This window comes from Rhodnius prolixus, unplaced genomic scaffold (assembly GCF_049639745.1).
Source record: "Rhodnius prolixus isolate KJV_2025 unplaced genomic scaffold, Rpr scaffold_23, whole genome shotgun sequence".
NCBI lineage: Eukaryota > Metazoa > Arthropoda > Insecta > Hemiptera > Reduviidae > Rhodnius > Rhodnius prolixus.
In genome coordinates this window covers 1,301,858-1,327,737 of record NW_027411627.1, presented here as the reverse complement: position 1 = coordinate 1,327,737, position 25,880 = coordinate 1,301,858, and the positions used below count along the sequence as shown (strand labels likewise).

The following is a 25,880-nucleotide window of genomic DNA, read 5'->3' as shown; positions in this document are numbered from 1 at the left end:
AAAAACTATTGCTCTCTAAAATAAAAAACAAAATTTCTGAGAAAAATGTTACAAATAAAAGATTTCTTTACCATTTCGACGAGACACCTCTAAGGGCGGAGTATATGACAGCAACAGCACGCTAGTGTTCAATAATTCCGCTAGGGGTTAAATGTCAGTCCGTTTATTTAGTACCTAATATAAAATTATTTCTTAAAAAGCGTTATGATTACTGTTAGAACTATTTTTCTATCATTTTCTTGGTATGCACTTTCAATTCTTTCATGCCGTTACCATTTCTTTCATTCTCTTTGGGTTATTTTTACGAAAGGAGAATCTTTTTTCGTCGATTTAATGCTTTCATTTATCGATGAAAGGTAATTGCAATCAATGTTATTGACAGGAATAACAGGGATACCAAAAATAAATAAATAAATAAATAAATAAATAAGGCTTTTATTTTTTGCAAAACATAGACAACATGTTCGTAAAAATAAATGTCAGATGTCACCATAACTTCTCATTTTAACAGAGAAGCCCAGCCCTTAGAAATAACACTTCTCTATTTGGTAAAGATATACGTTTATATCTCAAGTTTAGCGACTAGCTAGTGGAGTATACTTACTCTTGTATTGTGAATTTGAAGATGATGTTGAACAAATACTAGGAAGCTAACTGTTTTGGTCTGGAACAACACAGCTGGCTGCTCCAGCTTTACGATACAGCTGGCCCCCTTAGTAAGGCAGAAGTTTACCTATGGTACATATTTCAGGAAAGAAATCAGCTGATAGGAATCTCAGAAAAATCTGAAAGTACACTGCTCCGACTGAGCTTTGATTCCGTGAAGGAATAAAGGTTGTTGAACATCTCAAGAAGAACACCTCTTGGGATATCACATTCAGAGAATAGCTTATAAGACTTTAGGAACCTAGATCTATTAGAAAAGGAATGTTCCCCCAAGAACCTTCCCAAATGCTACTACTTAGATAGTAGTCGTGGAAGGGCGCTAAAAGATGAAGGGCCACGACCTGGTAGCAGGAAGTGCGTAGTCAGACCTCTTTTGGCCACAATGCTCTACACCCCACAAAGAAAACAATCAAGGAGCTCCATTACCTGATTTCTAAAAAAAGTAACAGCTAGCATGTATTGTGCTGGTTGAAGAGATATGTGCTCGAAATGAGAAGAAAAAGACGTCCTAGACTATCCAAGCTAGCCTAGTAGGTCGGTCGGTCGGCAGAGCCACCATACTGACAGCAGGTAGAGGGGGTTGTTCAGCCAACGAGGGTCAGTCAGGGTCGTATCGACAGTCAATGCGCAGCAGAGTGAGCACGGCAGCCAAGATCGCGGCGGCCAGCGCTAATAGGAGACCTGCCAAGACGGACAGCTGGCGACCTCCGGCACCAAGTACCAGCTCTCCGCTGGACAGGACGATCAGAGCCGTCAGCAGGATACAGGCCGCTGCCCACAACAATGTCAATGGAAGCGCAATGCTCGGTCTTGGACCCAGGAACCTCAGTCCAGACGCACAGTTTGGGTCTCTGTAACCGCTGAACCCCCGGCTCGTATGAACACTCACACCTGTAACTCATTCCAACCAATGTTACTTACTTTTTATTCATATAACAGGAGAAAATAAGGAGTATATTCGAGATATGTCGAAAAAATCAACGACATCCAGAACATTAGACCTTTTCCGATTAAACTGGTAACACTTTTAAAAAAATTTAAATTTACATTATTTAAAAGTACTTTCAAATTTAAATGCCTAATATCGGAAAGTAGGCTCAATGTCGCATACTTTGTAAATTTCCAAACTTGTCACCTCGTGGTAAAGAGCGCTTTCCTGCACAATTTTGTTTGTATTATATCATCGCTGTCGTTTTTTCTAGCTGATATTTGGCGACATCAAAAAGTAAATTTCTGTGAACATATTGTTTCCGTTAAATTGCGAGACTCTGACAGTCTGCAAATAACACGATTTTGGAAAAATCACTTGGAAGGACCGACCATTAGAGGACGGAATCTTGTTCTTTATTCTAAAAATACCAAAGTATTCTGCTAATTCGTACACAGATTAAGGAAGTTAAGCCCCTAAATGGTTTTTACTTAAAATTCAAAAAATAAAAAGACATCAGATAATGTTATACATGTTTTTTCTTATATGAATAGGAATATATCTATTATTTTATACGTGTAGTCTAACAATGACAGATCACTGGTCGTAGACTAGAGTTAAAACGAAACCTCTTCCTTTTTATTTGGTTATTAAAACCATGCTAATGCAAAATACAGCGTGCCATCGTCAACTCAACAAACGAACCTAATTATTTAAAGTGAGGGGACAGGGTGTTTACTATGTTCCTATTCTTATAAGCTGCTAGCCCTTAAATTGTTTTTATAGTAGCCATAACCAGCTTTATTAGTAACCATAAAATAAACAATAAAAATGAATTTATAAACTAGGAGGGCCCTCTAAGGTAGATAAGGGTTATTTAGGCTCTTAATCCTTGATCCAAATCTACGGATTATATTGGCGTATAAAAAAGGTGATAGGTTTGTAGTAATTACCTGCGGCAAGGACGGTGAACAGCCCTGCAGGGATGCCCAATCCAAGGTTCAGCTGGCCTCCTTCCTCGATGAACGCCACACTCCCCAGCACCAGACAAGCTATGCCACATACAATCTGCAACAATACGCTCTCTCTCCTCACTTATTCTGTCAAAATCTAAAAATACTTCAGACAATGCAATGTAAACGTGTCAAAGGCAAAAATTTGTCTAAACTGAGTAAACCCACAAATTTAAGAAATGGTTAAGACGGTATTCCAAGAAATGGTTAGTTATGCAGTTCGTACAGCTACAATGTACACCTATTCATATTTGTTTATAAAAAAAATACTCAATCTGGTAATGTTTTATAATTTGGAAGAAGGCGGACATTTCATAATTTATTATCAGAACAAACTTATTATTGCATTTATAATTAATGGTCGTGACTATATTATATTTGATATATAAGATTTCTTTACAAACTCAACTAATATCGTTTAATGAACTTTTCTTAATTTTTTGATTAAGGTTTGCAGAAGAAAATATTTCAAAAGCATTGAAAAAAAAAATCGTATATAATGTGATAACCTACATTTTTTAGATTTTTATAAAGAAAAAAGTTTGTGTGGTAAATTTGATATCGATGTGATATAGAGATCGATTGAGCAGGGGTGGAGTGGACCAGGAGGGTTATGTAGGCTGTAGAAAATGAAAACGTGTGTGTACTGTTCAGTGTATATTTACCTTTTTTGAGAAATACACAGAAGTTTGGACTAAAGTTAATTCATGTCTTTAAATAATAACTCACAAAACTTCTCAAATTTAATATTACTAATTATTTTTTTGACGCCCTGACTGTTAGAATCAGGGTTGCTATAATTGCTATATAAATAAATGATTAACCTTTTCTTGCATTTCTGTATAAATAAATGTACCGAATCAAATTAAACAGGTTAATGTAAAAACCAACTTGGTAGTTAAATTTATACACTAGGATGTTGATTAGCGTGCGGAAGGTAGGTTCATGTCGCAAAGAGGTTTTCCTGAACCGTAATGTACTGTTCTTCTCGGCACTCTGTTACAAAAAAATATCTTCCCTATTTTTATTTTTGTGAATAACCTTTTGTGAAAATTCTACGGCAAAAACTAGTTCTTTAAATAACTAGAGTTCCGAGGGCAGGGTGGCAGTATTCGCAGAGTGGTTAGCGAATACTGAATTCCAAAGCGGAGATCACGGGTTCGAATCCAGCTGCTGGACCCTTAGATTTCTCTTCCTAGGAGCTTCTTACACAGCTCACTGTCCGGTAATGGAGTTCCAGAGTTCAAGCACCCTATACATATCCACCAATGTGTATCCCAGGGGAGACTATGGATTCCCTCCGCTCTTCTTTATCTGATTCTCTGAAAGTTGTTGCCAACCAACTAAATGAACTGTGAGGGTCACCTTCACTAACTCCCACACACCAACACACTACTTCGTTTTAAATAGTTAAGGAAAATTATGACCAACGCAGCAATATAGATAATAGGATGGAGGTAACCTTGCTGTAAACATGGTATTTATAGGCGACCAATCAGCGGATTACAGTACAGCAAAACTTCTCTTGTACAGTCGTTTGCCTACACTTAAGGTAAGCTGCAATATTTTTATAGACTTGTGGGATGGGAGAAAGATGGAGAAATAAGAAACGAAAGATGCGACAAAACTGTATTAGTTCAACTGTACTACTTATGAACGTTAATATTCGAAAACTACTAATTGTACCGAAACAACAAATTTGGCTCCAGCGGTACCTGCATTCTTTGGGATTACTAGCTATTGAATTTATCTTTTTCCCCGAAATTGAAAGTGAATTAGCCGATTTCTTCGGGAGACTTGGTGTCCCAACGAGTATCCGAGACAAACAATTCATATGCACATGAGATTTAAGACATACTCGATTCGAGAAAATATCTCAATTTCGCGAACCACAGATACAATCTTAGCTCAGCCAAATCTAAGGTATCATGCAACCAGAGTCTAAAGATTAATGCCAGGGATGACTATGGTGGGAGGGTCCAAGGTGGTAAATCTTCTCTTGCATTTATTACTAACGTGCGTGTTTGGGAGGGCACTATAAACTTCTCCAGATAGCCTGCATAGATAGCCGAGGTGCTGGTGGAAGATGACACCCTCTTTTTGAAGGATATCATCATTCATCTGTGAAGAGAGCTTAAGCTGTCTGCGACGCTCTGCGCTGCTAATTAGGATGGCTTTAGGCGATCAAATACAATCAACAAATATTGGATTTGAGTTAATCAACAAGAATCCAGATACTAGTTATTTGGCGCTGGAATGACCAGTCGCCTTCTAACAAACCGTCATATTGACAGACCGTTTAGCACAACCGTTCATCTAATTAGCACTCGAGATATTTTGAATCTTTATATCAAATATGAAATTAACACTTACACAGAAAGAACCGAACTGGGAAGTTCTGGTCTCACAGTAACTACTCTACGGCTCATGCTACCGATCTGGCATCCCCGATGGAATGAAGACCTATAGTTGTTTAGAGCGGGGACAGTATTGATCCAGGGATTTGTAAAGATCCCTAGTGGGAATTCCATGTATAGCTACTTTTTAATTGATAGAGGAAATGCTAATAGTGAAGTATGTTCTTCCGGCCCCGTCCACGACCTCTTATTGTTAGTTGGATGGACCTTAAGCCCGCCTGGAAAAATAAGCGATTATTTTACTTTACCTTGTTATTATTACTATTTGTTATAATTTATAGAAATAGGGGCAAATGCTAACTGATTAGTGATACTTAGAGCGATTCGGTTTCAATTCCACTACGTGACATTCTAATTTTAGTAAGGTGACATTTTATCAGGCCCCTAGTTTACAGCTGATTACTGAGCGCATATCGCAGTGGTACAAGGTTCTAGATAGTAGAGAAAGGTCGTACAGCGAACTGATTAGAGCGCTAGCCGATATTGGGGACCGAATACCTTCCATTACGCCACTGTATATATTAGTAAGGATATTTCAGTAAGAAACATTCCGCAAATAAAATCAAATATTCCGGAGCGAACATTCTAATTCTTGGAATCATAACTTAAACATTTCTTCAAACTTGGAGTTTTAAAACATTACATGATCCAGATTATACAACTGCAACATACACTTTAGAGTCCTCGGAATGCCCTAATGATGATTTTCGCTAGAAAAATTATTCAAATATTGTAGAAGTTATCGATCTAGAGTTAGTGAGAGCGAGAAGTTTACAGATAATCGGAAGAGGCGACAAAGTGAAAATATCGAAACAAGATCCTTAAACGAATGGCTTAGGAAAACTGGTATAAAGTTGGACCAATTTTAGTGAAAAATCTTTTAAAAAAAATGAAAATACTATTCAGGTAAGTGGTACTTTTTGGCTGAGCTAACTTGATCGCAGTTACAGTAGAAAGTACATCGAAATATAAAGTTCTATCTTACCGCGTTTTTGTTCGTTTTCGTTACGTCACGCACATATTCTTTCAAAGCGTAGCTCCTTCTTGAGCCTGTTACACTCAGCCCTCATTTGGCTGTTCCTGGCCACGTATGAACAAAGTTACTTTCGCGTACCGAGAGTGAATAGTTTAATGTTTCCATTAATAACATTGACTTTGAAATATAATAAATATTTTCGAATTTGATGTTTTATTCTACTAAATGTATAGAAATAACAAATAAACAGCCAAAACATTATTATTCGGACCAGCATTTGGTGATTACAGATAACATTATAGAATATTTAACATTAGGAATGGTTACAAATGGCAAGTAATACCACTTTGTGGTTCGTGATGTAGAAAGTTTAATTATCTGATACACAAGCATAACCAGAAATAGTGATGTTGGTAAACCCGTTTTATCATAAAACAATATATGAGGTTACTTCGTTTTGTTTCAACTATCTTTTATAATTATTATTATTGAACCTCAAATAAGGAGCAGTATTAAAGAGTTTAAATATGGAATAAAAAATGTGCTACAAACAAAATATATATACGAAAACTTCCAAAATATGAATTTATTAGATTATTACAACGGCAAGACTTAATAGCCAGAGATTTAATAAAGTTATAAACGAAGAGAGGCAGTAGTTTGAGGTAGAGCACTTCACATAAGAGATTTTTAACTTTAAAGCTCGAGGAAATCGTAACCATTAGACTGTTTGATTATCCCATTAAGAGATTCAAAGAACTCAATATAACAGTTTTGGTTAGTTTCTGAACGCGTTGCGCTCTGGTGTAGTGACCACTTTGCAAGTTGTTCTTCGTAAATCTGAACACAAGAAAATGCTTTTACGAAACATCATTTTGGTTGATGAAATAAAGACGACTCTTTCTTTAGTTCTTTCCAAGGTGGGCGGTACAAAAGTGAGAGATCTTGCGAGCTGAATTATGCGTTCAATTAGTGAAAGTATCTAACTATGCGATAACAACTAGAAAAGTGATTTATATGCATGAAAGTGATGTGTCGTGTCTAGTTATTACTAACCTTAATTGCACATTTTATTTTGTTCATTTAATTATCTATTTTTACCGGTTTCGCTTGATTTATACCTATGTTCAAAGAGGAAACGAGCGAATGGGGTAAAGCATATAAAACATCCTGGTTAAGTGAATTACTTAAAAAGTAAATTAGAATCACGTGATGCATGAAGTAGCGCCTAATTATAATGACTATAATACACTGGACAATGTTCTGAATTAAAGATGTTAAACAGTGTGGAATAGTAATCCGAAAACTAGGTGGTGAAGTCGGCCTCAAGTTAAGTGTACATGAAATGATAATTAACTGAAGAATTAATTACAGATCTGAAGACAAAAGAAAAATGAAGCGATTCGCCAGAAACCCAAAGCTGATTGGCCCTTTTTTGTTGCTGCTGCTCTACTCAGTTCTGCAAACTATACAGGTTGCTTCGCTGTTTTTCTATATTCGTGCAGGAAATAACATTTCTATCCAGAGCTAAGGATGAGAAAGTTTATAATTTTGATGGCGTTGTTACTAGGCAAACGGAGATGCGGTAGATCTGATTGGAGCTGTGGTCAACTATAAGCCCATCTGGGACACTAACAAGCCTCTCCATGACAACATCATTGTCAATGCAGAACGTTATTGTGATCTCATCAAGAAGGCAGCTACTTCTGCTGTAAGTCTTGCGAGATGTGGGCTCACTTCTAAAATTAGATTTACAAGAAACTGAAGTAACGTAGTATAACGGATTCATGTTCAAAAAGCAATGTTTCCATAAAAGGCTGCTGAGGTACCTAGTCCATTTAAACAAGATTTCATTTTATTAACAGCTAGTCCCATTTTTTTATTAATTTTATAAACTATCCCAATGTACCTAATTTCTGAAAATATGAAGTTTTGAGCTCAATGGTATTAACAACTCCGATCATCACTTTTCGCCAAACGACATTTTAAGAAAGACGAACAGTCTATAAATAAAGTCTTCCAACAAATCTTTAGAGGTAGTTTTTGTGCTGTTTTTCCCAAAATGTGTGTATGGCACACACTTCCATTTCTATTGTTTTGTCATTAAACGCCCCAGACAGTTGAGGAAAAGAAGTAGATTAAAGTAGATAAGGTCTTGCAAGTGCTCTGGGTCTCAAAAATTGACCCTAACATGAAGTCAGAGTTCTGCCTCCAGACACAAAAGCGTAGGAACGGCTGTCGAAGCCTCGCAAAGTATCGATTTTTTTGGAATGCTCTTCTGCATAGTCTAGCGGATTTCCAGAGGTCCTGGCACATTTTGAAATCCTAAATGTTCAATTATTTTTAAAAAATCAACATTGACTGAATGGGCAGAAACAACAGGTCGTTAATTGGACATTGGTTTGCCGGCTAAATTTGATCTTGAATTACTGTTCACAGGCGGACATCATAGTATTTCCAGCGGAAGGTCTACATGGCGCCCATATCAACTTTGATCAGTCGGCGACGATTCCAGTTCTTGAAGGCCAACTTAATCAATCAAATTATGAGGTAAAATATGTTATTGGCAATATTTTTTGCAATCTTTTAGGTACACTTTTGCGGCGTTCTTCTCTTCTTCAAGGATTGCATCAGAACCATGGCCTCTTCTGTTTTTATCCCTACAGTCGCTGTTAATGCAGGTTCATTTCGGCCACTCTCTCTTCCATATGTAAGAACAGAAGTCAAGCAATCAATCCTCGATTGTTAGAAGACTTGGAAAACTAAACCAACTGATGTGATTTCAATTGGCAATTGCTTTTAGTGAACTTCAGAATTAAATTACTATTGATGTTGGACATTTGGAAACCTAATTAAATATAAGAAAGAAAAAATAGGTTTTTGTTATTTGTAATGCATTCTAAATTATTTCCCTATCAAATACTAATAAATTTACAAATACTGGTTATGACTTTAAAGCAAATCTTGTATTCAATGGGATATTTGTTGGTTTCAGGCAGTGAACGTGGTGTCGCGTTGTGCGAGAAACGCCAGCCTATACGTGGTGATGACTGCGGAACAGTTGGTGCACAATCGCACCTGTCTAATACAACTAGTTCTTGATAGAAAAGGCGCTACCATTGCCAGGTAGGTAAATCCATCCACTAATTCATTTTAATTTAGTTCTTCTAATATCACTTTTATTTATTGATGAGGATGCTCTGGAATGAAGCAGATCAAGGTTTACAGTATGAAATTTAAATCAATTTAAGATCGCTACCATAATTGAAGTGCTACAGTGGAAAAGATTAGAATATGGAAAATTATAGGTCTCACAACACATTTTGAGTTTCAATATTCCGCTTCATAATGTTTAGATTTCTATTTACTTTACTAAATATACTTCTAACTCTACGATTGAGAGAAATATCTATACATAAATAAATAAATGGCGATACAATCTCTCAGAACACACGACGTTAAAAATTACAGAAACTTACTACTCAATAAATTTCTTATAGCCTTATTTCGCTTTGTAATGTTAAGACCTCTTTGATAATTTAGTAATTCAAAGAATACTTCCCCTTCCATTTTAGATTACTTACAAAGCCTTGAGGGTGTTGTACACCTAAATCTATTAGCAAATTCATACTTTTGCTATTTTCCGCTATTGGATTATGTTGTTCATTGACTGATAGACAAACCACAGACAAAGGTAGGAACGTACCCTGCAGAGCGACCATCAACTAAATAAATTCAGAGTAGGGTGAGGCACTCGGACGGAAACTGCTTTCATAGAAATTAGCAACGTCATCTTTTGATCATACCGACTACCCTTCACAATAAATTGTTTTGTGGTTCTTTCCATAAATAAGTCCATTTATAATATTGAATAGCCTCTACTATAATACTTTCTAGGTTAATTAATTAGAAAATGTTTGATATAAAAAGTAATGCTCAACTCAGTTAGATTCTCGCATGAATGGTCTGGAACGACCTCCAGAAATTAGCTCCCTTTTTACAATGTTTTAATTAATGATCTAGCGTCTATTAGCGGACTTTTCTTTTATACAGAGAGAGATCTATGCAATTCTTTTTTCATAAATAAATTAATTATATTATTGCTATTTTATTTGCATTGAATGACAAAATAAGTAAATATACGTAAAATATAAAGGATTCGGTCAATGTTCAGGAATGATTAATCGAAAGGTTAGGTACTTTTATACTCAGTATAAGTGATAAGGCCTCACATTGTAAAACATTTCCTTCTACTTTTTACTTTTTGAGATGGTGACCAACACTTACAGAGACTTTTTTCTAAAAATCAATTTTTTGGACTCAAAACTCTGGAAATCTTGAAACGGATTCACTCCTTAAACATTCGATACAATCGGAATATTTCTACTTACTAGAGGTAGGAGACGGGAAACAATTAGATTGCATAAATATTTGAGGTGAGAGCAGTAGCGGCCAGTAGTTAAATTAAATACAACGATCAGATGAGAGGAGAATGCAGCAAAGTTTCTTTTCATATTCATGGCTATTCATGGTGACTAAATACTCGGCGATTATTAATTTAGTGGGAATAATTACCCAATTGGGTAGGAGGAAGAGGAGGGGTGGGGGTAGTCACGTTGTTGTGTAATTGTGATGTAAATGTAATACGAGCGGCGTGTGCGGCCTCCCCTCACACCGGGCGGCTCTTATTGATTCTCCTCAGCGCCTCCACGCGACCAGGATACCCTTAGACAATACAACAATTATTCACTACCTCACCAGACACTGAATCACTGTACAGTTCGCGATCTACCCGTTCAATCATTTTTCCATCCCCTCAAAAAGGAAACTTATCTTCAGCAACAAGTTGCAAACAGGAGGTATTTTTATTGTTACCACAAATAGAATGTCAAAGGGTTTTCCATGTACTTTGGCGTGTCCTCTATGCGAACAAGAAACGTACTTACTGACTTGCGTTATACCCGAGGAGCGACTAGGTCAACCCGGACCAACTTAACTCAAGACATTATTATTGCAACTTTTGAGGCTACTAAAATGTATAAAAAGTATATTCATCATTTAGAAATTCAAGCTCTATGACTCCCATAGAAACAGTGCAGAAACTGTAGTGCATTCTAAAGATTCCTCGTAATTCTATTCTGAAAAATATTTGGACTAAGATCGCATTGTCGACGACATCGAGTTCCAAGGTACTTCCTACATTTAGCTCGCTCCAGGCCTAATCCAGGTTGGATTAGGCGAGTCAAATCATCATTCGCTTAACGGGGTGCAAGTTTTTCTTCGCCAAACAGAGTACTGTCTACCATACACGCCCTTCCCAATAACTTGAAATATTAAATACCTGTTGGTTTTGGCTTTCGACCGTAGTTGATTGATGATTTTGGGGAATATCGAGGTGCGGTCATAAATACAAAAAACAAAATTTGTTACTTTATACTATACATGATACCAAAACAAAATTTGTTACTTTATACTATACATGATACCAAAACAAAATTTGTTACTTTATACTATACATGATACCAAAACAAAATTTGTTACTTTATACTATACATGATACCAAAACAAAATTTGTTACTTTATACTATACATGATACCAAAACAAAATTTGTTACTTTATACTATACATGATACCAAAACAAAATTTGTTACTTTATACTATACATGATACCAAAACAAAATTTGTTACTTTATACTATACATGATACCAAAACAAAATTTGTTACTTTATACTATACATGATACCAAAACAAAATTTGTTACTTTATACTATACATGATACCAAAACAAAATTTGTTTTTTGTATTTATGACCGCACGAAAAATATTCCCCAAAATCATTAAATTCGTGTGTTGTCGATAGTTATTCTTCCTGGCAAACCAACAAGCTATTTGATAACGGAAACGTGCGATGTGTCTAAATGGCTTACCGGAATATATAATAATAATTAATGTTAATTTCAACGAGCCGCTATTAATAAAGTATAACTCATTCGCCAGAGGTTTCGTTGGAAAATCATTTTAGTTTAATTTACGGTTTAAAAAAAGAAAATTATGTTGGTAAAAATTAAATTTAATCCAGAATCTCGGAGATGGACCAACAGGTGTGAGTAAAACATTGAGAAGTGTAAATAAAGTCATTACTCATGAAAGTGCCAACTACAGACTTTTTCTTTAATTTGGAAATGATGGCCAAATATTACGCAACCACAAGATGGCAGTATTTTCACTTCCGCAAGTAAAACGCCACGACATCACGCCATGTAACGATCTAGTTTTCAATATCATTAGTTATCAGGTAGCCACTGTAACACAAGTGAATTTATGCTAGAAATCTCTGAGAATTGGACTGCTATGTTATAATAGAAGCCTTTGTTGAGGTGAACCTTCTCCCTTCTCCTTTCAAGTGGAATACATATCTCTAAGAGAAGCAACAAGGAAAGGAAAAACTATCTGATTGGACATCTCTTTGAAGTTGACACCATTGAGTGAATTTCTAATCTGTGGAGACAGCCAAACAGTGCTACCTTCAACACTGACCAGTTAACTTAAAAAAAATTATTGAAATCCAATCTGTTTGTAAAAGGGCCGTTTGGATGCATGTATATAGCCCGGACAAAGGCTTGGAGTTGAAACCCTTCAAAAAAACCTCTTTGGGGTTAAAAAAAACAAACTTATTTTGGTTTTCATGTTTCCTTGCAGATTTTCGATTTTCGAGCTTTACCGGAAATATTGTTTTGATATACCTTGAGTCCGAAAAAGTAGTTGTGTGAAGAACATTAACAAAAACATCGCTGAGTTCCCGGAGTAAACGTTTTGACAAAATCAGCCAACTGGAAGTGCCACCAGGAAGTGTGACCATCAGCCATAACTAGGCCACTACTAACAATCATTCACCTAACTTTCCCTTACCACAACTTAGTGATTAAATTTTCTTGTAACTTAGTAACTATTCTGAAAAGAAAACTCAATGACAGTAAATGTTTACAGAAATAGATTTCTTGGGATTCCTGAAAGAAAGTTTGAAAAACATAGTCAATAACAAACCTCACAAGGTGATGAACCCAAAAAAAGTGAATCATTGGAGTGGGGGGCTTCATAAAACCTGTCTTTCTATTTAGAATTTAGGTTATATTCATAACTCTCTGACTTCTGTGGTGATGAGTCTTGTTAGAAGAGAATGGCACTTTAGAGGAAAGACTAAACCACTCCCTCCTCCATTTCCCAGAGAGTACAGCGAGCTTGGCAACAGTTTTCTGGAAGATTCTCATGACCTGAAAACTCAATAAAGTGGCAGTACCCCACACTCGGCTAGTTTTGCCCAACAGCTGGGCCTCCTGATGGCGTCTAAATAGAATCTCGAATTTGAGCTTTCTGCAATTATCTCTTATTGAGAACTTAGATTGAAAGCTCAGCAAGAAAGGGCGGCTTCTTCAAATTGGTCGCCTTTCAGTTATCAATTCAGGTTTCCCCCCGAAATTCCCTTTGAAAGCTGTATTTATTTCGATGTACTTGCTAGTGGAAACAAATAATTCAAATAATCTTCAAAATTAATCCAGTGGTACCTGATCTAACTTAATGATTTTGTAAAACCAGTAGAATATTTTCAGAAACAAAGAAGGAATATAACACACTGGCTTTTTTAATCATTCTATCTAATAATATATTTGGTTTAAAAGGAACCTAGAAGCTGGATGTCGACAAGATGGGGAGCGTTCCGATGAAATTTTCACCACGGACAACGGCTACAGGCTGGGGTTGTTGCTGAACGAGGACATCTATCTGGAGGAGCGGAACAACAAGTTGAAGGCTCAGGAAGTGAGCCACTTCGTCCTTTCTTACGACCTGCCCGGAAGTCTGCCATTCTCATCCGGTCAGCTTCTGTAAATCCCCCTCACTGTATGATTTTATAAGCTCATTAATGATATTGGCAGGCAGTGCGTGTACATCAGTAGGCCTAATCTTATTGCAATCCTCGCAGTACTTTTAGAGCAGGGTAAAAAGTGCGCTAAATTTCTTGTTTTTACTTCCTTAATAAATTACTTTATTCCTTTTTTTTCTAAGGAAATCCGTTTTAGGGCGGTTTGGGAGAGGAGGGGGCTTGGTTCTCCTAAAGTGCCATTTTGGGTAATTTACCTCCTTAGACATTGTTACTAAGAACAAAATAGCTTTTGAAATTTGCAGTTCGAAGGAATTTGGAATATTTAGAATGTGGACAAAGGATGTCCCCTGAGTTCCACTAGATTCCCCTCTCTTCTGAGATCTTAATCACGGATGAGGGGATATAATAACAAAAGAAATCGCCCAAACGTGGCCAGTTTCACGAAAACTTCTCTCGGTGTTTGTCGTGTCTTCTTCAGAAGTGCTCCCTGATACAAGTCCACTTTTGAACTGCTTGCTATCTTTATTTTATTAGGATTTAGTTTTCCAAATAGAACTGAAGTATATAAGTAGTGTTTCTGGTCCGACAGGAATACAGACCGAATGGTGGTGGTCGTACGGACAGGAGAGTTTGCTATTGGCCGCTGGACTGGGCGAGCATCTGCGATCTGGTAGCGGAATCTACATGGCCAGACTTGCGGAGACCATCTCTCGAGTCAGCCAGGGACACTTTCCTGTGAATTTGCTCATTGTGCGCTCACTGCCCAGCATGCAGCAGGTCTTCACGACGGGTAAGACTTCTCCATACTCTCCAATTGGTTCTAAAGTCAAAGAGCTAATGAAAATATTTGCACTCACGTTTTCTACGGAAGTTTATTTATTTCAGGTGACTCACAAGAGAGGCTTGAAAATGGAAACCGAAAGCTAAGACGTTCATTTGGTTCCTCGGCAAGCGCCTACGCAGAAGCATGTACGAGTATTGACAAAAGAGAGATAAGAGAAAAAGTTGACTACAATTTGGACAACTATACAAGATCGATATTAACTGTGAATGATTTAGACCAGCCGGACTGGGACACGGTCATCATGGACGAAACACGATGCAATGGAGCACTTTGTTGCAGATTTAAGCTAACATGGCAGGTCAGGTGAGTTCCAGTTAATTAATAAGACAATAATCTGTGCATTGAAAGCAGATAGTGGCAGCTGCAGAAATTTTAGCCGAAAACCAACTCCAAATTCCACTATTAATGATAAAAAGAAATTTGTTTGAACCAAATCTTCTCTTTTATCCCAGCAGTTGCTCAGTCAGCTCTTTAGTTAGAATTTGCAAATCGTAGCATCTGAGTGCGCAAAGAGGAAGTGTTTGCACGGAAAATCATATAATAATCGGAAGTTGGAGAACCTAAAATTGTATTTCCGGTAATAACGCGACTTCAAAAATTTGGCAAAATAAAATATTTCCTCTAATTTATCGGAGTAAATAAATTTAAAAAAAAAAAGAAGAAATTTAGCGCACTTTCTGTTCGTGTGTAAATTAAATATTTTTATTGTTTACCAATCCATCAGAATGGCAGATACTGAGACGACTACAGGAGGCTGTTATCTTGTGGTGGTGGGCAATCAGCATGAGACCCTTGGCAGCCGAGGATCAGGACAGGTTCAACGGTGTGCCCTGGTCCACATCACCACGCCCAACTACTGTACAAACCACTCGTCAGCGGCAATCTTCCATAGCCGAATGCTCGACAACAGCAACGCCATCTTGAAACACTTGGAGGTTTTGGCCAACCAACCCTGGCTTACTCCAAACATTCTACTAGATAAAACAATTGAACCGATTGTGCGTGCCGACAACCTAATGTTTTGGGATACCCCATTCAGCCGGATGTACGTTACCAGAACAATTCGCAAATTTGTCACTCTTGGTTTACAACGTATTCAAAATTACACCTTGGATTTTATTTAGCGAACGACAGACTTTATACATGTTGTTATTACAAGTCACAATTGAAATTCGCAAACTGTATAAAACCTGAAAATTTATCGCCATAAAAATATTATTAATAATTATTTCATTCAAAAACCTTTGGTGAGAAAAGTGGAACGACTTTCTCTCATGATTTGTTTTCAGCTGAGAATTTGTGAGAAAAAATCGCTGAAAACCTTAAATCTAATTCAGAAGTGGCCAAACTCCACCAAACCGATCTGCCTCAAATTAGAAATTGTACTTGAATTTTTTTCTTCTACTGAATAATTAGGCCGTATACTTTGGAGGGAAGCTTTACCCCAGCTGTCCCTCAGGACTGACTTAAAGACAATTACTTTATGAAATGTAATAAATAAACGTCACAAACACACACATGCTACCATGATATTCTCAATACACTAAAAAACTGAAAGGCAAACACCACTTCCGTGTTTCTAAAACTTTATTATGTCATCCCTGACAGCACATAGCAGATGTTACAATTGAACTTTCCGCGATTTTTGTTTTTTTAATTAGTTTTGATTTATCCTGGCCACACAAATAAATTTTTGGATTCAGAGAATATTTTCTCAAAGCTGATTTTTCATAAGTCTGTGTGATCGCAATAACTTAACACTTGCTATTTCTAATGACGATAAGCTGTTAGTAAAATAAATAAAATTGCTCAGTTGAATCCTTGTTACATATGCTCTGGGTGTAGGAGAAGTGCAATAGCTCTTCTGTTCCTGGCCGCTAGAGCAATTATATTTGATTCCTGCAACACTTGACTGTGTTGAAGATAATTGGTTTTCTGAGCCAGGGCAGCCAACAAATTAAGTTTTATATTTTGAAGCATCACTAACCTGAAGCACTCTTAATCGTAAAACCTTGGCAAAGGGGTAGGCGTGGTCAGTGAGGAACTTCATCTCTGTAGTTGGCAGACTGGGCTGATCCAACTGTAGAGTAGACTCTTTCCTCTGACGGCTCTGCAATGTCGAAAAAAAAAATTAAATTAACTTAAATATATATTTAGTATTTAGAGGGAGTACGGGCAATAAGGCATTAATATAAATGCCTCCATATTGTCAAAGAAAAAGCCTCAAGTCCACTTATAACTTCTAGAATGGTTAGCAAAACACTCAGGAAATGGGTACATGCTATAATGAGTAACGTACTCGTTATAAAGGAAGTAATGTGGACCCAAGTACATCCAGTGTATGCCCTCGCCTCAGCAGGAAGATAAAAGAACCTTAAAAAGACCCGAAATAGAATCGAAATTTGCAATATCGTAATGCTAGCACTTTTAGGAAAAAGATGATTGTCTTCTACAAGTTTGCTTCAACAAAATAGATGCCACTATAATTCTCAAGAGTGGAAGGGTGTTGACTCGTTAAGTCGGTAGTTGCTGTAGTAGGTGAAGTGGGGTTGTGAAGCACTACTTATACGGTTGGGCGGTAATGTAACCCCCCTGCTGCAGAGATGTGGCCAAATGAGGCTGCTCTCTACCTCCCACACTCCTGCAACCTCTACTTCTGTTTCTACAGATATCACCCTCAAAATGGAAATCAATAATGTTACATAAAATACCCCTCCTACACTTACAGAGATACTGGGTGTTAATAAGACAGTTGACACACTTTTTTCCTTCCAATTTCCTTTCCAGTTCATCTTGGACTTCTGTTCGCCTGCCAGAGCTTCTGCCGCCACATTTCTCCAGTCGCCCGCCCAAACTCTTCATCTCTCTTTTCTTTTTTTTTTTTTGTGCGCTACGTCCACTTTCTTCATCTTCGCCGCTTTTAAAGGACTCACATTAACACGAAACATTTTAGAAAAAACGGTCTACTTTCTTCCTGATCCTCACACTCGGCAAGGTACTTTTCAATACTCCTCTCGATAGAACTGGTGGCAGCAAAAAAAGGCCATCATTGCAATTTGATAACAACACTGTTTACATCTTAAACTACTGGTATAATTATTAATTTGAATTTACCCCGGGGGGGGAACGACTGGAGAAAGTTATTGTGACAAATCGCGATGAACTGGAAGATAACTAGAATTAAGTATATCTAAATATAAGCTTGGCGCTTAAAAGCTAGTTGAGAGCTGAGAGTCAGATGAAAATAACTAATGCTGAATGTCGAAGGGCAACCTAAATCAAAAAACTCCAAATGCCGTACGTGTAAGTTGGTTAAATAACCACAATAATTACTCGTAACTGCAGAAATTGCATTGTGAGTGTGGGTCATATTAACGTGGTTAATAATTAAGGGCAGATTTGGATGCGGCCAACCAATACAGTTTGGATTGGGCAGCTTATTACCTGATTGTAACTTCATTAATAAACATTTCCCGTGAATACAACATCCACCAGCATTCAGTAAACTGAGGCTACAGCCAACTATCTGTACCACCACACCGCTATTAACTCCAGTCCTACACTGAGATACGCCTAAGAAAATCTGAGCGAACATTTATTCACACGTCATCCCTCCAAACTGCAGTTCACAAAGCTACTTTTCTTTGCCACTGTGTGGGAGCCCCACGTAGTTGCTACGTACCAGACTACGCTCATAACCACCGTTTTATGTCACAACCAATGATGACCAGCTGCATACATTTTGCAATGAAAATCACTAAGAAATAAAATTAAATAAATCTTTTCTTAACAAAACAAAACACAGAGAACATAAGGATACATTATTACCCAAATTGTATAAATAAATTTAAATCCTCATCACAAATAAGATAATATTATGATCAACCAGACGATCAACATTCTTGTAACTAGATACAAGAAAACAAAACTGTTATATATGAATATTCGTTGAGTGTTCCTTTTGCAATGAGATAACCTTTATTGAGGTATCAATAAATCTCATCACCTCTTAAAATCTAGGTAGCAAATCATAGCATTGCACAGAGAGCTGTCACTGTCAACCATCCACTGCCTATCACTGTATTTCATACCTAATTTTATCTGTCATGGTCAGCCATACATCTGACAAGTGAAGAAAACACATTCCCTTAGTTTCTATCTCACCACGGCCATTAGTGATGTCAAGCAGAAATGAATAAATCATCCTTCCATTGTTATTACTCTCTCATCTTCACGCAAAACGTTACTTAATGTCATTAACAATTTTTTGTTTTGTTTTGCTCGGCACCAAGAGATATTTTTGAAGCTCCCGACTCTGAATTATCGTACCAAAATACCCCTAACTACAAACAACAGAACATTGTAACTTGGGCCAATTATAGAGCAAACTATTCTCTACATTTTGGTGGCGATTTCATTGAACTATGAACAATACAAAGAGAGATATAAAGAAGAAATTTGGAGGAAAACGAAACCCTTCAAAATGCAACCTCCAATATCTCATGAACTATCATCAGCAAAACAATGCAATTTATATCGGGTACTTGCATCTTTATCAATGTTATCTTTGACGTATTTCTTCTATAGTAGTCTAGGAGCTATAGAGGTTACTGGATTAGATTACATTCCATGAGGGTTGGCAAGAATGACTACCTCATCGCGACCCAGAAGCTATATCGGAGCACATACATTCATAGTACTCCATCAAAGCCTGTCTAATTAGACTTAGAAGATTCGTGAGAAACTCCTAGTTAACGGACTTTCAAGTATACTTGAACCACTCAGTGCCGTTTCCTCTTTTTCTTAATAAAATCTACACAAGTTTATCCTTGCTTCTCTCGAGCATTCGTCCTAGTGATCGCAATGTGATAGATTAGAAAGTTAAATATTGACGCATGAGAAAGTAGATTTCACAGCCTCTTGGTTTCGAGTTAAGGCTAATATTTGGATTTTCAGTGGAAACACAATTTTAAAAATTCGGTGCGATAAGTATTCTTCCAGCTATCAGAACTAAGAGGAAATAAGTATAGGATCTATTTTCAAAAACGAGAAGACAGTTGCGGAAGTGGTCTAACTAGCAAACGAGGGAAAAGCTACAGCAGGATTTGTTTAAAAAATACAAAATGGTAGAAACTGTGACTGACTAGAGACTAGAGAGAACCAATAGAACTGTAATGAAGGTGTCAAGCTTGAGGTGGTCGGCAGAATCAAATTAGTCCAATCGTTACCAAAAAGCGGAAATAAAGTTATATCTTACCACTGTAGAATCCATGTGGCTTGGTCGATATCTCTCTCCTCCACCTGAAACAAGTAAGATTGAATAAATGGCGGTGAGGCAGTCAGCAGTTGGCAATCCTGACTTGTTCACGTGGAAGCAAGCAAAATCCAGATCTTCTGTTGACAGGTCTCTCTATCACCTGGACTTTACTCTGCACTCAGGCACACCACACATTGTCCTGCTACAACATACTCTTACAACTTCCCCTTCATTCCATATAAAAATCACCACAATCATTGAAGGTTTTGTGATCGAGTCGAATCGGTGCCGGATATACTCGTATATGTCCGTTTAGGAGCGAGGTGATTTTATTACTATAATAGCGAGTACCCGGGGACGGTAAAAGTCTTCCTGTACGGATAACATTTGAAGATGAAAATAACAATAAAATTCATTTAGATTTCTATGTAGATTAGAAACTTGAACATTATCATCATTACTGATATAAAATAATGTTGACAATAACATTAATCGTGTGTAGGATACCAAGGTGCTAGGGGTGTACTAAAGGAAGGAAAGCTAAAGGATAGTAGTACTAACCTAGCCTGTTATAAATCTTAAGTTATAGCCTATATAAACACTTGCTACCAAGCAAATAAATTCAGGGCCGGAAGTGGCACAGATTTTGAAAAATAATAATTTTTAAATAAAAATAAATAAATTTAAATTAGATGTTTCAGAAATAATTCATTTGCTTTAAAGAACTTCCCAAGTGTCGTGTACAGGTTTTTCTTTCCGTTTGGCGTTAATGTAAATCATTTTAGATACAAATTCTAAACGAGCATCTAAAACTCCAATTTACTAACTCCAACTTTCCCAAACAAAATCTACAATTAGGTGTTTTATCTCTAGTGTGAACAACGAAAAACTTGAGATATTGATAAAGGCACCTCCATTATGGACTTTTGATGAACTGTTCCCTGAATAGCGATCTCTGTAAATAAAACTAATGGAGTAAACTAAAACATAAGTATAACGAAACTGGGATAATTTAGTGATTCGTCGAGATATAATGAGTTGAGTTACAGGACCAACCCGCATAGCCACACCCTGAAGAGGACAATATATTTGTCAAAACGTTGGCAAGAAGACGAGTTTGTTTTTTATTTGACCGATTCCTCGACAATCTTGAATCCTAAGTTTAACAATCTACGATCACGAAACCTATATATTCATAATGAATTATTTTAGATTAGTCGTGGTGTGGACGTGTACTTAAATTGCATATTTCATTTAGATAAACAAAGTGAGAACTCTTTTCTAGACTTCTGGTGTCGCTTCTGCCAGCTGGTGTCAGTAGGAGCAGGACTGTAGGTTCCCTTCGTTATGTCGATCACCATTACAGCAAAGCTTTTCTATGGCGGTCAGATTTTGTGTGTATGCAGCGCCTCTTCTCTCGCCCTACTGGTTACCATAACAATCATCAACTGTCAGCGCCAGATGTACAAGTTCAATTGTGTCAAATTTGGGGGAATGTAATAGTTAACTTGGTTTGAACAGGTATAAATATAAATGATATATTTCCTTTATGCATTAAAACAGCTGTTTACGTTTCGACCCAAATAGAACATCTTGACTCTGCTCTTGACTCTGCTCTTGACTCTTGAGTGTTTCAAAATACTAATAATATTTATGAGCATAAAATACATTACGAAAATTCCGAATTTCGATGATTTCGCTCAAGTGTTTCACTTGAAGTTGAAACTGTGACGTATGTTAGTTCCTTGTGTTACTTTAGTTTGAAACCTTTTCTCAGAGAATACTGACTTCAGAGAATACTCAGTTCAGAGAAGTCGGCTATCTGTTTGGTACAACTCCAAGTTATGAGAAAATTAGCAGTAAGAGAAACTGTGAGAACCCAGTTACCAATGAATCTGTTACTGATGTGTACCTGTTGAGCAGTACTTTATTTCTTACTAATCTACGATTATAGTCGCAACTCGTTAATTAACAACTTGAACTAATGAAACTGCTTAATTACATTTTGTGAGACAGAATCAGCTGTTGCTCTAATAAGGGTGTCCTTCTATTTCTTCTGAACTAATAAATATAATTTTAAACTGCACATTCACAAGAGGAAACCCATAATCAATTGTGCACGATGACAATATCCGGTGGTGATTGTGGGTATGCTAACAGTGAGTACTACTGGCGAGTGGCCAGCTGTGCAATAAACAGCGAATAGAATCATTGCTGCGGCTTCTTTGGTCGCATTGTCCTCTCTACTGCAAGCGCACTCATCTATGTACCCAATGTTTATTGTTCGACCGTCACCACAAATATCAACAATGGTCAACCACGAGGACATCTCATGAGTGAACCGTGATCAACCAGTGTCGCAGTGAGAGTCTGCTTTAATTCACAATTTATTCAAGTTTACTCCATCCATCTTGCCTGCTTAACTATTAAGCATGCTTAGCCCAAATCCTGTCATTAATTAATTTAGTGCAAACCCCGTACTCGACTTTCTCTAATTGTTATTCTCAAGGTTCGAATTTTCTCTATACTCCAAGAAGTCGTTTAATTCTTACAAACCTTGTTCCGGAAGCCCACCTCAAAACGTATTTTCTGATAAAAATGATAAAAGAATAACTTAAAAAATACATTTTTATGCATGTGTGCTTCAGGTGAACCAATTTTGACCAAAACATTATTGTGGCTACGTCTGGTGATAGAGTAGATTCCAATAGGGTGGCCTCAAAACTAAATTTCCCGATGGAAACTCAAGATGAAAAAACCAGTGGAGTACGGGAAAGTAGAGTAAGACTTTATCGATTTCAAGAGAAGTAATATTTGGTCGCAAATTGGTTGAAATTATTTGCGTTGGTTTCCTCGGGGTTCCACCGAGAAGAAACACTTGAAGTAACAATGTCAATGCAATCAATGTTCCGCCCGCCTAGACAATGACATTCTCCTTTGAAGCCGAACAGACGATCGAGAGAGGATAGTGGGGAATGGGGCCGTCAGATTGAAGCACACTCCCTTTATTTGATTTTAAAATTGAATTCAAGTCCTCACCACTTAGAGTGGCAATTGAGTTAGTTTAAGTGTTTGTATTGTACTTCAGCAAGATGAAAGTTTACTTCAAATACATCTTTGTTTCCTACATTTTTTTTACGATGGAAGTTAAGCAATCTGTTAAAAACTCGTCTCACATTATAAAACTACAATTTTTAGATATCTTAGAACCAACAATTACTACTGTAACTATTAGTATCTTAAAACCAACAATTACTACTGTAACTATTGGTTTAAGTAGAGAAGCCTCTTTGATACTCAAAACTAATGTTTTGTACCATGGTCTCACCTGAATTAAGGCGACAAGTGACAAACATCCGGGCCAACTATATGGGCATCTTCCTGCCTGCAGCCAAGTACAACCAGAATGTATCGAATCCGCGAAACTACGAGTAAAAGAAAATATCTTGACCCAAAAGAAGGATTGCAATCGGGCAGATTTTCCATTTGGAGCTTTTTTGGAAAATATCCGTTTTAACGGCTCCTCATGGCGAAAAAATTGGTTTTACAAATTGGTGTTTCTTTTGGTGAGAGCGGCATAATTCAAAACTAGAAAGGGCAAAAACCTCTGAACTTGGTTAAATTGTCACCTGTCAGCAGTAACCGCGAAACAACAAGACCGCAAACGCTGGTTTTCAGTTTTTTGAAATTTTTAGTGAAATTTTGTGTAAAGCACAGTACTAGCATTTATGTAATTTAAGCCAATTAAAGTAATCCTCAAGCGGAAGTGCCATTTTATTGAATGGACTTCTTTTTTTTTAGATTTATTCGAAAATGGCTCCAATGATTTTTGATAAACTTTGGATACACCGGATGGACCCACCATGCACCACTCCTTCTTCAAAGAGTATACGGATCCAACTGTAATTCACATATTCTTCCAGCAAAATGAATGGAGGGGAACCTGAGGAGGCATTGGGTTTGATCCCTTTTGGTGCAACTTACCGTTTCAACAATGTTATGACAACCAGTACTACTTATGTGGAAAACGTGATCACTAAAGTAGACAGATGAAAGACATGATTTGATCTGACGTATGAAGAAAGTGACCTTAGTTTTGTTTTTAAATTTTTAAGTCATCAACGAAGAGTACATTCAATTTACAAGATTCAATCAATTATGTAAATTCAACACAGTACACCGACCAGCACAACGACACACACCTTTAAATCTTAAAATATCTAATCCTCCTGATATCGGCCTTTTTTTACATCAATGAGAACGCTTGGCATTGTTGAAAATTGAGAATAAATGAGTGAAAATATTTTATTAATAATTCTAAACAACGATTTGAGAAATTCTGATATTTATGGATAGACTAAAACGAAATAAATTAGTTGGCTTTGTGTACGTTACCTGTGAAGAGGTTTAACGTTGATGTCGTCGGAACAATATACTATCGGAAAGACGTGCAGAGTGGATGTGGTCCAGCAGAGAACTGAGAAGCTGAGATGAGATCGTAGCGGAGATACATTCAGAAGAGCGCATGTCTGCCAGTCTCTCACCCCGGGTCACCTGTGGGCCATATCGCACACTGTTTAATAGGGCAATTTTCATCTTTCCAAAAAACTATCTACCGTCTCAAACATTAATATGTAACTACCCCAAGTGATTACAGTAGGTATCCATCAATCAGTCTCAATTCAGCACCTTATTTAATTTAAAAGGTGAAATGAATAAAAAAATGTGTGAATATACTTTAATACAGTCAAGAAGCGAGCAAATATTTCAACCAGCAATATTAAAAACCACTGGCAAGTTGTAAATGCGCTGAACAAATAACAAAGAAAAAATAGAAACTTGTAATATTCAAATACTTTAATACCGTTAAAATAATTAATCCAAAAAAAACTAGACAATGAAATTGTTTTAAACAGTCGGGAATAGCTGTTGCCCTAAATTCTAAATATTATTCTTCGAATCGAATAAAACTTTTTATTTATAGTAACCTCTAAGCTAACCATTGGCATAGAAATTAAAGTTTTATTAAAATCAAAGCCAGGGAGACCAGGGAGCTGCGGATTGGTGAAGGCCGAAACGCGGAGTTCCGAACGTTGTCAGTAACACGATCAAGAGTACAGTAAACATATAATTCGATATAGTACATATTTATAATTGATTGCTTTATTATTTTTTAAGATAACTAGAATACTTTGTATTTTTTTGGTCGAATAGTAGTAGCAGTAATAGTAGACTTTATATTATTGTTATTATTATAATTATTATTTTAAATCTCATTGACAATTTTTTTTTTGGTATTCAGAATGTTTAGGTGACTATTCACTAAAACATAACACACGGACACTTTCGGACTCCCACGCGGAGGTCCCGGGTTCAAATCCAGCAGCTGACCCTTAGATTTTCTCTTCCTAGGAGCTTCTTACAGCTCACTGTCCGGTGATGGACAGTGTTGTCTGTAACGAGAGAACACTGTCCGGAGGCCGGCAGTGCACTGGAAAAAGCTCCGGGCGCTAATGACCTCAGCTGTTGATGCGCCAAAAAAAAAAAAAAAAAAAAAATAGTAGACTTTATTTAAAACATATATTACAGTAATAAAAATAAATATGCATTTTACAATTTAATAATAAAGACTTTATCTATGATCAATCGATCGTCGGAGGAGTCTATCTAACGGGCATTAAACGAGAATGCAATTTAACTTCTTACATTTAAAGATTGAAAAAGAAAGAGAAATAATAATACAATAAAATAATTGAAATAAACAAATCAGAAAATGAAATACAATTTAATTTCATAACATTTAATGAGTAAAAGAGAATGTACTATAATAATATAATTAAAGTAAATAATCAAGTATTTTATAATAATAATGATAATAATAACCTCCACAGGGCTCAA

At 36.7% G+C, this 25,880-nt stretch overlaps 2 protein-coding genes across 5 annotated transcripts; one reads left to right on the top strand and one right to left on the bottom strand.

Moving 5' to 3' along the window:
* Window positions 1-419: 419 nt before the first annotated feature.
* On the bottom strand, window positions 420-24,516 carry LOC141459811 (uncharacterized). Of its 2 annotated transcripts, XM_074139324.1 has the most exons (6): window positions 24,378-24,473; window positions 19,983-20,026; window positions 17,452-17,748; window positions 16,713-16,835; window positions 2,548-2,662; window positions 420-1,557 (listed from the first exon to the last, which is right to left on the bottom strand). In XM_074139324.1, the coding sequence occupies exons 3-6, from the start codon at window positions 17,515-17,517 to the stop codon at window positions 1,265-1,267; spliced, it is 597 nt and encodes a 198-aa protein (XP_073995425.1). In that variant the 5' UTR covers window positions 17,518-17,748; window positions 19,983-20,026; window positions 24,378-24,473; the 3' UTR covers window positions 420-1,264. The 2 variants fall into 2 exon arrangements, with proteins under 2 accessions (XP_073995425.1, XP_073995426.1); XM_074139325.1 differs by lacking the exon at window positions 17,452-17,748 and having other exon boundaries at window positions 24,378-24,516.
* Window positions 3,367-16,529, top strand: LOC141459800 (vanin-like protein 1). 3 transcript variants are annotated; one of them, XM_074139290.1, is made up of 9 exons: window positions 3,367-4,159; window positions 7,375-7,474; window positions 7,571-7,711; window positions 8,440-8,550; window positions 8,996-9,126; window positions 13,679-13,872; window positions 14,471-14,671; window positions 14,767-15,028; window positions 15,450-16,529. In XM_074139290.1, the coding sequence occupies exons 2-9, from the start codon at window positions 7,394-7,396 to the stop codon at window positions 15,847-15,849; spliced, it is 1,521 nt and encodes a 506-aa protein (XP_073995391.1). In that variant the 5' UTR covers window positions 3,367-4,159; window positions 7,375-7,393; the 3' UTR covers window positions 15,850-16,529. The 3 variants fall into 3 exon arrangements, with proteins under 3 accessions (XP_073995391.1, XP_073995392.1, XP_073995390.1); XM_074139291.1 differs by lacking the exon at window positions 3,367-4,159 and adding an exon at window positions 5,591-5,930 and having other exon boundaries at window positions 14,767-15,023; window positions 15,450-15,610; XM_074139289.1 differs by lacking the exon at window positions 3,367-4,159 and adding an exon at window positions 5,592-5,930.
* Window positions 24,517-25,880: the final 1,364 nt, after the last annotated feature.